Below are 15,140 nucleotides of genomic sequence, written 5' to 3'. Positions count from 1 at the left end.
AATAAATTAAAAAAAAAAACAAAAACATTAAAGAAACTTAAAAAGATAAGTTTATAGGTACCAAAGTCAGAGGGAAGCGAATTTCTTGAAAAGATGGGAATTGAGAGTTGTAATTCCCCTACTAGATTTCAAGGGGGATGAATGTCACTTCCACTTAGGTAGAAAGAAAAGAATGGGGATTGTGGCTTTTGGTGCATTCTTAGATGCAAGAACAGCAAGTGGACTTGGAAACTGCCTTTTTAACAGTATCTAACAGTACCTGTTTTTTTTTTTTTCTGTAAAATAAATATAGCATTTGCATGTTCAAAGAGTAGACCATTGTAGGAGAATAGTAAATGGAAATAGAGACTGATCAGTGACACAGAGAGAGTGGAAGCAAAGAACAGATTATCAGTCCTCAGTGTTTTGAAATATAATTAAGGATATAATGCTCAGTTTCAGTGCCAATCACTTCTTATGTGTATTACTGAATTCCCTGCTAACTGATTTCTTTGCTGTCTCTTTGGCTTATAGTTTCTGGGATAAAGATCATTTTCTCAAACCACTATCATAAGAACCTTAAGGATATACGCCCTTCTGGCTTCTTTATAGGGCAGTAGAATAGCCTATTATCAGCCATATGTGAAGTTCCCCAAACTGAGCTATCTTGTATCTGGGGCCTTTTTCTAGGCTCTATCTTTGTTCTACTGAACTGAACTACATACTTGGGGGGAGCAGAAACAATATCACTCCCCATCACATGGTGCCCTGCAAATGTATATATTTGCCCACTATATAAATATTAAGCAAATGAATATTTTTAAATCATATGATACAATACTTTTTCCCTTCCTTAAATCATCTAGGTAACTAATATTCTTCCATTAGAATCTAAGTCAATGGCATCAGAATTATTTGCCCATCTTCCTTCTCTTTTTGTCCCTATAACATCTGGTAACATCTTATCATAATGTTTGTCACCTTGACCTCTGCTAGACTATAAGCTCTTTGAGAGCAGCAGTCATGATTGATTTATATTTATTCCTCTGAATAACAAATGCTCAATAGATTTTACAAAATAATAACCTAAGCCAAATATTTAAGCTTCTGAGTGTTCCAAAAGAATAATAAAGCAAAGTACTTAAAAGTATTTGTGTAGGTTGGAAACAGAAGGTCGTTTCACTCACTCTTTATAGAATAGGTTGGGAAAAAAATAGAAGTTAATCATTGACTTAAAGTGCTCTGGCAGCCAAAGCTTAAAGGAATGTCACGTATTAGCAATTAATTCAAAGAGAAATTTATGTTTATGAAAGCACCTTTAAAATATGTGAAATGTCTTCACTTAGTACTTTTAGACAGATCTAAAACTTGTTCAAATAAAATGTTTATAGATGATGGACCTTAATACAATTTGAGTTTTGAGCTGAAGTATCATGGTCCAGGTATGTCACCTTATGATTAACTAATAGAGTGCAGAAACAGAATTAACCTCTAAGTAATTTCTATTAATAAGCTATCTCAGGTTATCCTTTAGTGAAAGTGGAATAAAACTTCCTCAGGGCTGACATTCAAAGATTTTAAAATGGAGACTTCAGTGTTGTTATACACAATATAGAAAAGGCAATAGTGACCATGTTTTACATGGTTTTAGGAATCTGATTTTTATTCTCATTTTGGTCAGACTATATTTCTTCTGTTTGAGTTAAGAAAATAGAAATTCTTGCTTATATCTCAAATATATTCCTCAAATAATAAATCTCCTATATTTTACTCTTTGGATTGAGACATTATAGTAAAGACAGTTTGAGCCTGTTTTCAGAAAAATCTTGTATGTATTTAATACTGATAATGCCAATGTGATCAATGAAAATAATGCTGTAGGTGGAAGACATTCATTGAGGAAACTGTTGAATTAAGATGTATTTTTTTAAGGGGAGGGTGGATAGAACCTAGCCACTTATAATCAAAATGTGTTAGTATAGCCACTTGTCACTGACCCTCTAATAAGACTGTATGTAGTATTGAGCACACTTACCTTTTAAGTCTGAGTTTTGAACCACCAACTACCCCTATATTTATTATCCTCTTCTTTATTACTCAGATAATATAATGTAGAAGCTGAGATTTTTAAATAAAAATAATGCTATGACCAAGAAAGTCTGATATTTCAAAATATACTAGTCTAGGCTAATTCTTAATGTAATTAATACAAAATATTATCTCATCAGTTGAATTGGTGATAAGCAAATAGATTAACTTGCTTTTGTTTCTCACCCAGTGAAAAGCATTTTAAACTATCTTCACTGAAAGTATAGGTTTATTGTGAGGAGTATTTTTACCCTAAGGTCTTGAATTCACTCATTTTTGTTCATTAGAATAAATTGCATATGCTATGTGCCTTGTGGTATATAGGGTTCTACAGAGAATAAGAATTGTGGTGAAAGGTTTTTATCCATCAAATATTTTGCCATCGTATTTGAGATAATAAATTACTAAATAAAATAAAAGTCATATCAAACTAATATTTATCAAAATGCATGACAAGCCTATATGATGGGAAGTAAGGGACAGAACACTAAGAACAGCAAAGTTAAAACACAGTTTCTATGGACAAGAAAAAAAATGTAAACTATCCAAATAAGTATTAACCAGAAAGCAAAGATTACAGAATGTGAGAAATAGGAACCACATGCAAAATTGGAGAATATTGCTCTTATAGAACAGTAGAGACAGTGGTAGAATCAAAGAGTGACAGGATCTGCATAAGAGATCTGACATAGTTCAGAGAAATAGAAAGCCTGATGAAGGCTATGTTTTAGGAAAATTTATTGGACATTAATGGAGAGATTCAACAGGATACAAGAAGGCAAGGTAATGACTAGAGAAAATGAACTGACATTTTTTATTTAAGATATCATTGCAATTATATATTGAAAAAATAATAACAGTGGATGCATGCAGTCATTTCTATTCAAGCAGAAAATAATGATTTTATAATTTCCCATATCTGTGTATATAAAACAAATGATGCTAACAATTACCTATCAATATACATAGCTCTTGCCTGAAGCTAGATGATTTTGGCACATTCTCATCTTCCACGAAATATGAAACACAAATTAATGGCTGTATTCCTGATTAGAATAAAAATGTGATATATGATTAGAATAAAAATGTGATATATATGCAAGTCATCCCTAGGCTTGGAGTAAACCAAATTACAAATTAGTTTATACGAATTAAGTATACGAACAAGTATCTGTAGGATGTATGCATGCACATTTTAGGACATATATTTTACCTAAAATATATAAGATACATATTTATAGTAAATAGTTAAATGTAAAATTATATTAATGACTTGTGAAAGAACCAGGTAATAATAATTATAAATATTTTTGAAAATTATATTTATACAATAATTTGTATGAAATAATATCAAAATAAGAACCATCTTATTTCATAATGCCATAAATAACTTCAAAACATTGGTCACTGCTCTTGAGGTCACTTAGCTCTTCTGACTGTGGTCCCTAACATGAGGTCAGTTCTCTTGAGCTCTCACACCTGAACTCTAGAAGGGATGGTGATCAAACTATAAGAATTAGGAAACCAAACTGAAGAAAAAGACAGTTATGTTTTGCTTAGCAATGTCAAACTTGTATCATGGAACTATGTAGCATTTTGAAAATCCTTGGGGATGATTAAATTCATACCTATTGATACCCGGTGCCTACTCAAGCATAAACACAGTGCCTCTGAGGACTTAAAATTACTTTTAAAGGATATTAACACAATCCATCATATTCACTTTGGAATTTTCTTACTCTAATACTATAATAATGTGCTGAGTCAGCTTAGCTGAATCTAACTTTTCTTGAAGCGCTTTATTCTGTTTCACAAGTTCTCATTTCATTGACCTAGATGACCTGAACATAAGTTTATAGAACTGTTGTCATTGAATTCTCTTTATAAACTTAAAAAACTGGAAAGTTGCTGGGAAAAAAGTTCTAAAATCACTTGTCTGTTAATACTGCTTTTTTTTTGTAAAACATACCAGCAAATCAATAGTTTGGATTCAATGATTTGGATTATAGAATATAATTAATGAGACATTTAAATTATAATATAGTTTAAAGAACTTAGTTCAGTCAGTTATTCTTCTAGTGTCTTTCTTCATAAGTAATGCTTGCCTTTTAAAATAAAATCTAGTCAAATAGACTATAGCTTAAAAAATGTATTCAAAAACAAATTCAAACCTGGGATATAACAGACCTGGCTTCTTTAGATCTAGGACAGATATTTTTCACATATTATTTGGAATAATTCAAGTTTCAATTTATATTATATATGTAAAAAGAAAACATTAATTGAAAAACGTAAACAGGCTCCTGGGGAAAGAACATTCCCTGAAAAAATATATTTATTATTGATATAATAACATCACTGATAATGGTAAGTCGTGTGTGTGTGTGTGTGTGTGTGTGTGTGTGTGTAATTTATTAAGGCATGTATTTCTTACTTTATATTCTAAAGACAAGTAGCATATATTACTTTTTTGGTCTAATTACAATTAATAGGTCTGAAAAGAAATGCTATTTTTTTTAACATTTGACACAAAGTTCCATGCATTGATTTGATGACAGGATTGATCCCTGTCACTTCAATCAAAATAACTGGCCATGTTACCCAAGAGAAATAAGAGTTTCACATAAAATGGTAATTCATTCACTGCCATCTATTTATATTAGCACTTCACATTTATATTTAACTCACATCTGCTGGTAATTTTTAAAGTATAGAACAATTTGAACTGCCTTAATAGCTTAGAGATAACATCCTTCATTCTCTACATGCAAGCTACTGTAGGACTTCTACTGGGTAGAGAAGCTAAGGTGTTACATTTAAGGAAAAAAAAGACAACCGGGTACTTTCCTTTCTGAAAAAGCAGTTGAGTTAGATAAGAAATCAGTAGAGAATATCACAGGTCAGCCCTATCAGTTACCACTAGTATAGCCATAGGCTACAGCAGACACAAGCCATGGGACAGATGAGGAGCTCCTTTTCTATCTAATGCATATACAGACTATTTCTTCAAATAATTTCTGACAGGTGTATGCTACATATCACTTTGTTAGTCCAATGACAACTAATGGATTAAAAAAGTATTATAACTGTATTTTAATGTTTAAGACAATGTATTATTTATTTAGGCTTGATTTCCTTGGAATTCCTCCCTGTTGTGGATTCATGTTCAAAAAGAGAATGCAGTTACATCACACAGAGATGTCCTGAAAGGGCTTTTCCTTTTGGCACAGGTTGCCTTTCTAAAGTACAAGGTACTAATACCAATGAGCAAGAAAAATTGAGCCACAGTGAGTATCTAAAAAGGAAAATAGAAGGAAGGATTCAGAATAGCTACTTCTTACTACGATGGATCACTGAGCACAGTCTCCTGAATAAAACTACCTTATGAGACAGATTATAAATCTAAAGTCTCTTTAATATAATGTCCACAATGCCCATTTTTCGGTGAAAATCACTAGACATACATAGAAACAGGAAATGTGATCCACAGTCAATGAAAAAGTAAAAATCAATCTGTTGAAATAAAACAGAAGCGGCCAGATAAGGGCAAATAAAACTGAAGATGGCAGATATATCTATCCATCTATAGATACTTAGACAGGCAATTGGAGTCTGAAAAGTAGAAGAAAAAGATAAGGCATAAATTAAGGAAAAACCGAAAGAATTTCAGCAAACTCTACACCAAGATGAATATAAGGAGAATCATATTTAGGCACATTATAATTAAACTACCACAAATCAAAGATAAGGAAAAATTCTCAAAAGCAGCCTGAAGGAGAAAGAAAAACATATACAAGGGAACAAAGATAAAATAGGGGCAGATTTCACATTACAAACAGTGACATACAGAAAGAGTAGAATAACTTTAAACTGCTTGTGGGAAAAAATGGCAGAATTTTAAGTCTCACAAAAACATAAGAGTGAAATGAAGTTATTTTTATATAAACAAACCTGAGAAACTTTGTCTCCAGCAGATGACCACTACAAAAAGTACTAATGGATATTCTTCAGGCCAAAGGGAAATGGTGCTAGATTGTAACTCAGATCTACAGGTAGAAAGGAAGACCATCAGAAATGGTAAATAAGTGGAAAATTTTAAAACTATCTTTTCTTCTTACAATTTGTATAAAATATATGTGACTGTTCACTGTAAGTTGAGGTTTACAATTTAGGCAAAGGTAAAAGTTACAATTACTATTAAAAATAGAAAAAAGGACAGGTAAATAAATTATACTGTGGTAAGATTATTGCATGTGTGTAGTGAAATAAAGAATGTGAAGTATCAGCTTTGAAATGAAAGGAGGGAGATAATAGTAAAGGAGGGTGATAATGAAAGGAGGGTATGATGATGTAAAGCTGTGAGCATGAAGAATAAAATATTGACTAGAATTAGACTATGAAGAGTTAAAAGTGCCTCCTCTTAGCCCTGGAACAACCACTAAAACACAATTAGAGAGAGATTTAAATATCAGTACAAGAAATAAATTTAATCATATTAACTGATTCAACTGAAAAGAAGGAAGAGAAGGAGGCACAAAAGAATAAAAAGAGAAGGTACAAGTAGAGAACAAATAAAGTGGACTTCATTCAAAATATATCAAAAACCACAGTAAGTATAAATGAACTAAATATTAAAAATTAAAAGGACTGACAGAATAACAAAGATGAATATAATAGAAACTATACTTAGGAAAAGTAGCCAGAAACACAAAAAAATACTTAGTGCATAATTTCACTAACATGAAATTCTAGAAGAGGCAAAAACATTCATCAGGAAAGTCTTATCAGTAGTTGCCTGGCATAGGAGCAAGTGCTGTGAAGATAACTGCAGAGGAAAGTGAGGGAACTCGCTGGGAAGTTGGAACTGTCCTGTATCTTAATTGAGCGGCACTTACACTCTAGTATATATCAGTCAAAGGTTATTGATCTGTACATTTATGAGAGAATCTTACTGCATGTGATATCTCAATAATGTTGTTTTCTAAATGTATCAAAATACTGATTGCTTAGTGATCAATATATCAGACTTTGAAACTTTGTGGGTTCAAATATTATCTCTGCTGTTTTCTTACTGTATGAATTGGGCAAATTACTTAATCATCCTAAGTTTTCTCTATATTTGGGAAAAATAGTAGTTCATAGGACTATTGAGAGACTTCCTTATCTGGAGTAGGTGTTCACCATATATCAATACCATACTGTATTAATATCATTAACATCACTACTATTTTTACTATTTACAGAATGTGAAGCTGTTGAGAGAGATATATCAAATCATGAAACAAAGTTATTCTCATTAAATCTTCAAATAATTCTTTAAAAAGAGAAATGAGACTTGGATCAAAAGTAAACTGAAAGAGATGCTAATTGGTAATGTAAGATAAGGCAATTAGAGTCAGATTTTGAGCAAGTCACTCAGTACATACAGAAAACATTAGTTTCCTGTTAATGTAGCAAGTGAGTTACCACAAGGGTTGTGGCTTAAAAGAACAAAAATGTATTACCTTACAATTCTAGAAGACAGAATTCCAAAATGGCTAAAATTGGGCTAAAATCAAGATGTCAGCAGGCCTACATCCTTCTGAAGGCTTTAGGGAAGAATATATTTCTTTGCCTTTCCTAGCTTCTAGAGGCTGCTTATATTTGGCCTATGGCTTCTTTCTTCATCTTCAAAACCAGCACATAGTATCTTTTCTTTTACATGACCTTCTCTCCTATATCAAATCTCTTGCCTCCATCTTATAAAGATACATGGAGTTGTTTTAAGACACACCAAGGTAATCCAGAATAATTTCCATCTGGAGATCCTTAATTTGATCACATCTGAAAAGCCCCTTCGGTCATATAAAATAACACTCAAAGATTCTAGGGATTAATACACAGTTGTCTTTGGGGGCCTACCAAATGTGGTAAGACCAAGATTGAAAATGAGAGGGGAGGAAAGGAGGAGACACTAATGTTCTGAGAAATTTTATTTTGAAAAGTTTACAAGTGTTTGGTCAAGGAGAAACAAATGCAAAACAAAAACAAATATACAAAATAAAATGTCATTGTTATTTTTAGGTGTTCTAAATGTTTATCTGCGTTTGAAAGGGCAGACAACGATAGAGAATCCACTGTGGTCTTCAAGTGGGAATAAAGGACAACGGTGGAATGAGGCTCATGTTAATATATATCCAATTACTTCATTTCAGGTAAGAAAAGAACAATCACTTCTGTGAATAGATTGCTACACATAAGCATAATGTTAAAGACAGAACTTAAGCATATATTAGAATATGAACATTCAGAAATTCTGTGATATGAGCATCGGAAAAATGACACTATTAATTTTTTCTTTAGTTCTCCAAGCTGTTTTATAAAGAGAAAATGCCCCTTTTCCTTATTAATTAATACCTATCAAGCAATATGTTTGAATAATTGTCTTTCAAAATCTAAATGATTTGCCTAGAGGAAATGTAATCCATTTCTACAAATTCACATGTGTATATTTTGTTATCTGAAGATAAATAACACAGCTTCTTATAATAATGGAAGCTGGATAGTCAGTTCTCAATTTGTATGATTTTATTTGATGAAATTTTATATACTTTAGCAAAATGTGTCTCTTTGAGGTAATGTAGTTTTAGTAATTTGTCACTTTAATTACCAGTCAGAGAACTTGACAAAGCTATTTTTCTTTGTTTTGACATTGAAAAGTAAGACTTGGATTGAATTAAGAAAGTTAGCTACAAATATATAATATAAATTTTAATTATAAAAATGGCCACTATGTCTTGAGACAATATTTCATGAAATTATGGCAGCAGAGAAAATAATGTAGTTTAGTGATTTTAGTAACTATATATAGTATCTTTATATACTCAGGTTGAGTGTTTTTTTTCTATCAGTGGTTTCCTCAATATATCAAAACATATTTTTGCTTCCTACGTGACTACCTCACCAACACAAAATTATTAAATCAAGTATCTATATATACAATATGCTTTTAAGAGAATAGTCATATGAATATTTCCTTCAGGATAGTCCTTTATTGCCATAGACATCAATTTAGTAAATATTTATTGAGCATGTTCAAGATGATCATTTATTGTCTTAGTGAACAATTCAGTAAATACTTTTTGAGCTACTGTGGTATGCCAGGAACATACTCAGGTTGATGACCTAAAAATGATTGCTTACCTCAAATTGGTAGAAATATACATGTAAACACTGACATCACGTGCTGTAAAAAATGCAATAATAGGGGTATGCACAAGGTTCTGTGAGTACATCCAAACAACAAGAACAGTACGGAGGAAAGTTCAGAGACATTTGAGGTAAGAGGTGAAAACCTGAACCAAGGAGAGGGATTGCAGAGCCAAGCAAGAGCTAACATTAATACTGCAGCACAGTTCAGACTGAACAGACATCGACATCATATGCCATAGAATTTGCCTGAGGAACAGAAAAACTTTTATCTGGAATTTGGTACCTAAGGATACATCAGACTGGTGTGATCTGAGGTTAAAGCTTAGATAATGGGGTGTCATTGGAAGATTTTTTTCTGGGAATGGTATGGTACAGTGGTCATGCTGGGGTTCACGGAGGTAAAATTGGGCTGGCAAACAAGTTAGCACTCATAAAATTCACATAAAAGATGCTGAAGGAATAAACTCAGGAAGTGGTATAAAGAAAAGTGGATGATTTCAAGATCTACTTAGGTGTGAAAACTAGCAGAACATGTTTATGTTGGGAATTTGGGAAGTAGCCATAAATGACTAACAAGTTTCTAACTAGGGAATCTTGGGTAATGCTTGTGCTACACGTTGCCTTAAATAACAGAAAAGGGAAAAGAGACAAGCTTCAAGGTTGAATATGGCTACTTCTTTCTTGGACATGGTAACACAAAATGCCTATAGACTATCTTTTTAAAGCTGTGCAGGTTGTTATATGTGTTTATCTGAAACTCTGGGGACATATATATTTGTGAGTCATCAGGTTGTATGTGCTTCCTAGAATGTGGTTAATATTTCCAAGGGAAAGTGTACATATGTGAACAGTGATTAAATGATGGAACCATGTAGAAAACTAACCAATCATTAGTAAGAACTGTGGGAGAAAAGCTAAATCCTAAGTAGTGTTTTTTAAAGTTAAAAGGAAGGAGATCCAGGAAAGTTGGGTGCCCACAGAATTTAAAGACAGTGATTATCAAGTAGAAAAGCAAGTTGAGTCCAGTGCACTTGACCTACAGGTAGATCTTAAATTTTTATATTTATGTAAACATTTATTCTATAATTGTTCCTATTCTTAAAGTATGAATTTTGTTTTGTGTGTTTTGTTCTTGCAAGAGAATGTTGCTTTAGTCAGGTTGTTACAGCAGGAAGAATTCAGAATGGAATGTCCCCCTGGATATAAGCAAAGAGGAGGGTTCATAGAGGAAGGAAATGAGAGGCAGAGTATCAGCTCCAAACTTGAGGTTCCCATCTTATAGGAAAGAACTGCTTTCCTTTGTGATTTGGTCCATCTTACTCCATTGCATCTTATAACCAGAATTTTTTATTTAAAGAAGGAATTTCAAGATGTCTGTTAGTCTTTAGTTACCAGGAAGGATGTGGTCAGTATAAATTGAGTAAAACATTTTTACGGTCCACTACAAATGGCAACTTTTCTGCAGCCTCAGAGATTTACATATTAAATTCACAAAAAGAGATTGATAAGAATGTTTAAAGCAGATATTCAATAAAGCTTCATTCACAATACTCCAAACCTAGGAGAACTCTCGTCACTACAATCATCTCTTCACCTCATTCCAACTGAGAAATCAGACTGGGTTTGCATAGTTGGTGCTCACAGTGGTTATCATTTCTAGTGCTTTTTGTTCCTTTTTGTAGAGGCATATTTCCATCAGGTATCAATTTTATTCTGCTTGAAGGACTTCTTTTAACATTTATTTATTGTAGTGTGGGTCTGCTAAACATGAATTCTTTTCACCTTTTGAACTTCTATAAAAGTCTATTTCACCTTCAGTTTTTGAAAGATCTTTCCTGAGTATAGGATTGTAGTTTTTCCTTTTGGAACTTTAAAGATATTCTGCTTTTTGTTTGCATTGTTTCCAAGAATAGATCTGTTGAAATTCCTATTCATCCTTCTATGTGTAAGGTGACTGGTTGCTTTTAAGATTTTCTCTTTATCACTGGTTTTGAGCAATGTAACTGTGGCATGTTTTTATGTTATTTTCTTCATTTTTCATGTGCTTGTGGTTCATTGATCTTGGATCTGTGAGTTTATAGTTTATATAAAATTTAAGTATTGTCTAGCTAATGTTTCTTCAAATATTTTTGTTCCTCTTCCTCTCCTTTGGAGACTCCAGTGCAATATCTTATATGTGTATATAAGACCCCTTATTTATGTGCACCTATATAAGGTGTTACGCAGTTCATTGATGCTTTCTAAATTTTTTTTTTAGTTTATTTTTACTTGGGTTTTGTTTTGTGTAGTTTTCTGGTATATTTTCACATTCATTAATCATTTCTTCTGCAATGTCTAATCTACCTTGTCATAATCAGTGTATTTTGTATCTCAGACATTGCAATTTTCATCTCTATAAGTTCAACTTGAGTCATTTAAAAAATATTTTCCACATCTCTAGTGAATGTTTTGAAAATATGAAAACAAGTTATAATAGATTTCTTAATGTCTTTGTCTGCTAATGCTAACAAACACCTGTATCAGTTCTTGGTTTGTTTTGACTGATTTTTTCCTCCTCATTACAAGCCATTATTTATCTGCTTCTGTGCATGTCTGATAGTCTGATTGGCTGCCAAACACTGTGAATTTTATTTTGAGAGGTAAAATTCTTAGTTTTATAAAATGCAAAATTTGTTTTGTATTTTTTATATTTCTGTAATTATTCTTAAGCTTGTTTGGTAGTTATTTGGAAGCTGTTTGATCATTTTGGTCTTGTTTATAAGGTTTATTAGAAGACACTGAGCAGTATTTAATGTGGGGCTAATTATTTCTCACTACCAATGCAAGAGTCTTCTGAGCACTGTGTCCAATACCCCACAAATTTTGAGGTTTCCATGTCTGGTGTGAGTTGAGTACTGTTCCCTTGAATGCATCATTCTCGTTCTTTCCCAGTTCTTGGGTAGTTACTGGACATTTGTGTACTGATTAGTACATTACTAAATAATCTAGGGGGAATTTCTGCAGATCTCTGTAACTCTGTCTGCTTGTATTCTACCCTGCACAATCTAGCTGCTTTGGACTCCATAGACTGTCAGCTCTATCTCCTCACCCCAGAATTTCTACCAGGTTCTATCTTTCTTCTGGTTGCACTATGATCTCTAATTCTGTATAGGACAGTCATAGGGTTCACCTTGTTTGATTGCTGTCACTCATTGACTGTTGTTCTTCATTACCTGATGCTCACTTTTCATATATTTTTTCTAGTTATTTGGTTGTTTCTGATGAGAGGATAGATCTGGCTCCTGTTAATCTGTCTTGCTGGAAGCAAATGAAAAAGTAGCAGTTTTTAATGAAGCATTATTAAGTTATGTGAATTATCAGTCGAAAAGAAATCATATTTTTATTTTAGATTTTTATGTTCTTTTATTCTCTGACATATTTATAGGTCTGTTGCCTAAAGAGTCTTTAATTTCATAAATCTCGATTTTTGAAGGAAACATGAAACACAACTACATCATCGTACTGCATATATTGTCTGCATTTTGTCTTGGTTTTGAGTTTGTTGTTATTTTGAACTCTTTACAGACAAAAGCATTTTTTTACTCAAAAATCATTTATAACCTATTGAGCTTTTCAAAAATACTTGCTTTGGTATATAATGCCTACCAGTAAAACATAGTAAAAACTGTACAGAATATATTAGCATATAAATTAAGTTATGAGAAGTTTTAATATTACTCAGATGTAGCTTTGTGGCATTGTAGAATGTCTTTAATTCAAGTGGAAAGGATATCGCCTACCTCTTAGAATTTTAAATGAGATATAAGTGATCTTGAGCCTCTGCTGCACTGACACTTAGGTTGTTTTATTTCTTCGGAGTTGCATGCATTTAAATTATTTTGATTTATAAACCCTTTAAAAAATAACCACTTTCAAAGTCCTTTGTTTGAGTGTGTCCAATTAGTTTGCTTAGCTGAAAATAAAATTGTTTAGTATTTCTCAGGGTAAGTAGAGGTTTTAGCCTTCTGAAACTCCTTTTGGGGTTCTTTCTCAAGAATTAATTTAGCATGATCTGTGCTTGTGATGAAAAGATATTTTGTTGGATTTGGAGGATTACAGCAAAAATTCCAAAAAAGTAAAAATGATATCATGTTATCTTAGAATGCTAGTTATCTTAGAAGGCTAGTTATTATAACTAGTTATATAGTTAAATATATATATATATATATATTTAAGCTTCCTTTTTAATGCTTTACTCCTTTTTATAGTATATTCCAAATGCTTTCCAAGTGGGAAATATGGAGACATCAAAGACAGAAGATAGTCTTTACAGTTTCTTTGTTATAGGTGAAAGGAACTCTGGAAATCTTTTCCTCTTATATCCTCAAAGATTTCAAAATGATTTTGAGACAGTTTATCTTAAATCACATACATCCTTAACATGAAATAGGGTTGGGAAGAGATTTTAGCTGTCTCTACATCATGCTCCTTTAATGCTTATCTAGCTAATAATAATAATAATCTGGAATATATTGTCCTCCTTACTAGATATCACATGGTCATGTAGCTATATATCTGGCATTCTTAGCCAAATTCCAGGACCATTATATAGACACAATAATGGCTCCTAAAGTAACCATTGCAAACATTTTCCAATAATGGGCACCTGGGTGGCTCAGTTGGTTAAGCTTCCAACTCAATCTGAGGTCAGGTCTTCATCTCAGGGTTCTAAGTTCAAGCCCTGCTTAGGGCTCCACACTCGGTATGAAGTCTACTTAAAAAGAAAAAAAAAAAAACATTTTCCAATGTTAAAGTTATTTTCAACTTTAGTTGTATCTTACTTTTTTCCAAGTGATATATACTGTCAATTTTCAGTCAGCATTCCTAGACATTGTGGTTGCCTTAGCAGTAATAATCAGAAGTGATATATCTCTTGTCTTAAAGAATATGCTATGAACATTTGCAGAAGACATAATTAACATTGAAGTCAAATCATCAAAAGTGTGTTGTATTTGACTCCTCCATATATTTTTGTTCATCAGTGCTGCATGGAGCACTTCCTTTCTTAGTAAGAAATTATATTTGAACACAAGTTTTAATAGCATCATCTATATCTCTATATATTGACATCTATATCAACAAACTTTAAAGTACTATCCTGTAAGAAATTGTCAATCAGTGAATTAAAATAATCTTTTAGTGTCATTCTAATAACAGAAGCCAACATACATCTTATTAATTTTCCACTTGAATATATCCACCAAGAGTTAATTTTCTGATCATGCAGTATTTCTTGCATACTAGGTTTGCTGAATTGCATGTACACACTGTGAAAACATATAAAATTTTAAACTTGTCATTTCAGTTAAGGGAAATCATTTTAATAATATCAGTGAGATTGTGTATAAACAGGTTTTACATAAATTAAGCCTTCTTTTAGGAAGTCTAAACTTTAACATTTTCTCCCTAAGTATCTAGATGTCATTAATTCCTTCTTCATGGCAATTAAACCAAATGTACTTCAGAAGTATTGAAAAGGAAAGGAACATAATTTTATCCCTGTAATGTAATAGTATTCAGAATCATGATGGTCCTTCATAAAAACATGACAAAATGTAACCTATTAAACTAGAGAGGGGCACCTGGGTGGCTCAGTCGGTTAAGCATCCGACTTCAGCTCAGGTTATGATCTCATGGTCCGTGGGTTTGAGCCCAGCATCGGGCTCTGTGCTGACTGCCAGCTCAGAGCCTGGAGCCTGTTTCCGATTCTGTATCGCCCTCTCTCTCTGACTCTCTCCTGCTCATGCGCATTCTCTCTCTCTCTCTCTCTCTCAGAAATACATTTAAAAATAAACTAGAGAGCACTTCTTTTATAAATGAATAAAATCACTTTTTCATTGCAT

At 32.5% G+C, this 15,140-nt stretch overlaps 1 protein-coding gene across 1 annotated transcript in view; it reads left to right on the top strand.

The window, feature by feature from the left end:
• Window positions 1-15,140, top strand: part of MDGA2 (MAM domain containing glycosylphosphatidylinositol anchor 2) — a gene marked incomplete at its 5' end in the record, with an annotated part of 465,609 nt that overhangs the window by 441,328 nt on the left and 9,141 nt on the right. Inside the window, one exon of the mRNA XM_039218217.1 lies at window positions 8,131-8,261. Coding sequence (XP_039074148.1) covers window positions 8,131-8,261 — 131 coding nt within the window. The remainder of the gene's footprint in view (window positions 1-8,130; window positions 8,262-15,140) is intronic.

Source organism: Hyaena hyaena, unplaced genomic scaffold, assembly GCF_003009895.1.
Source record: "Hyaena hyaena isolate Hyena2069 unplaced genomic scaffold, ASM300989v1 scaffold_743, whole genome shotgun sequence".
Taxonomy (NCBI): Eukaryota; Metazoa; Chordata; class Mammalia; order Carnivora; family Hyaenidae; genus Hyaena; species Hyaena hyaena.
This window is presented reverse-complemented; position numbering and strand designations above follow the sequence as displayed.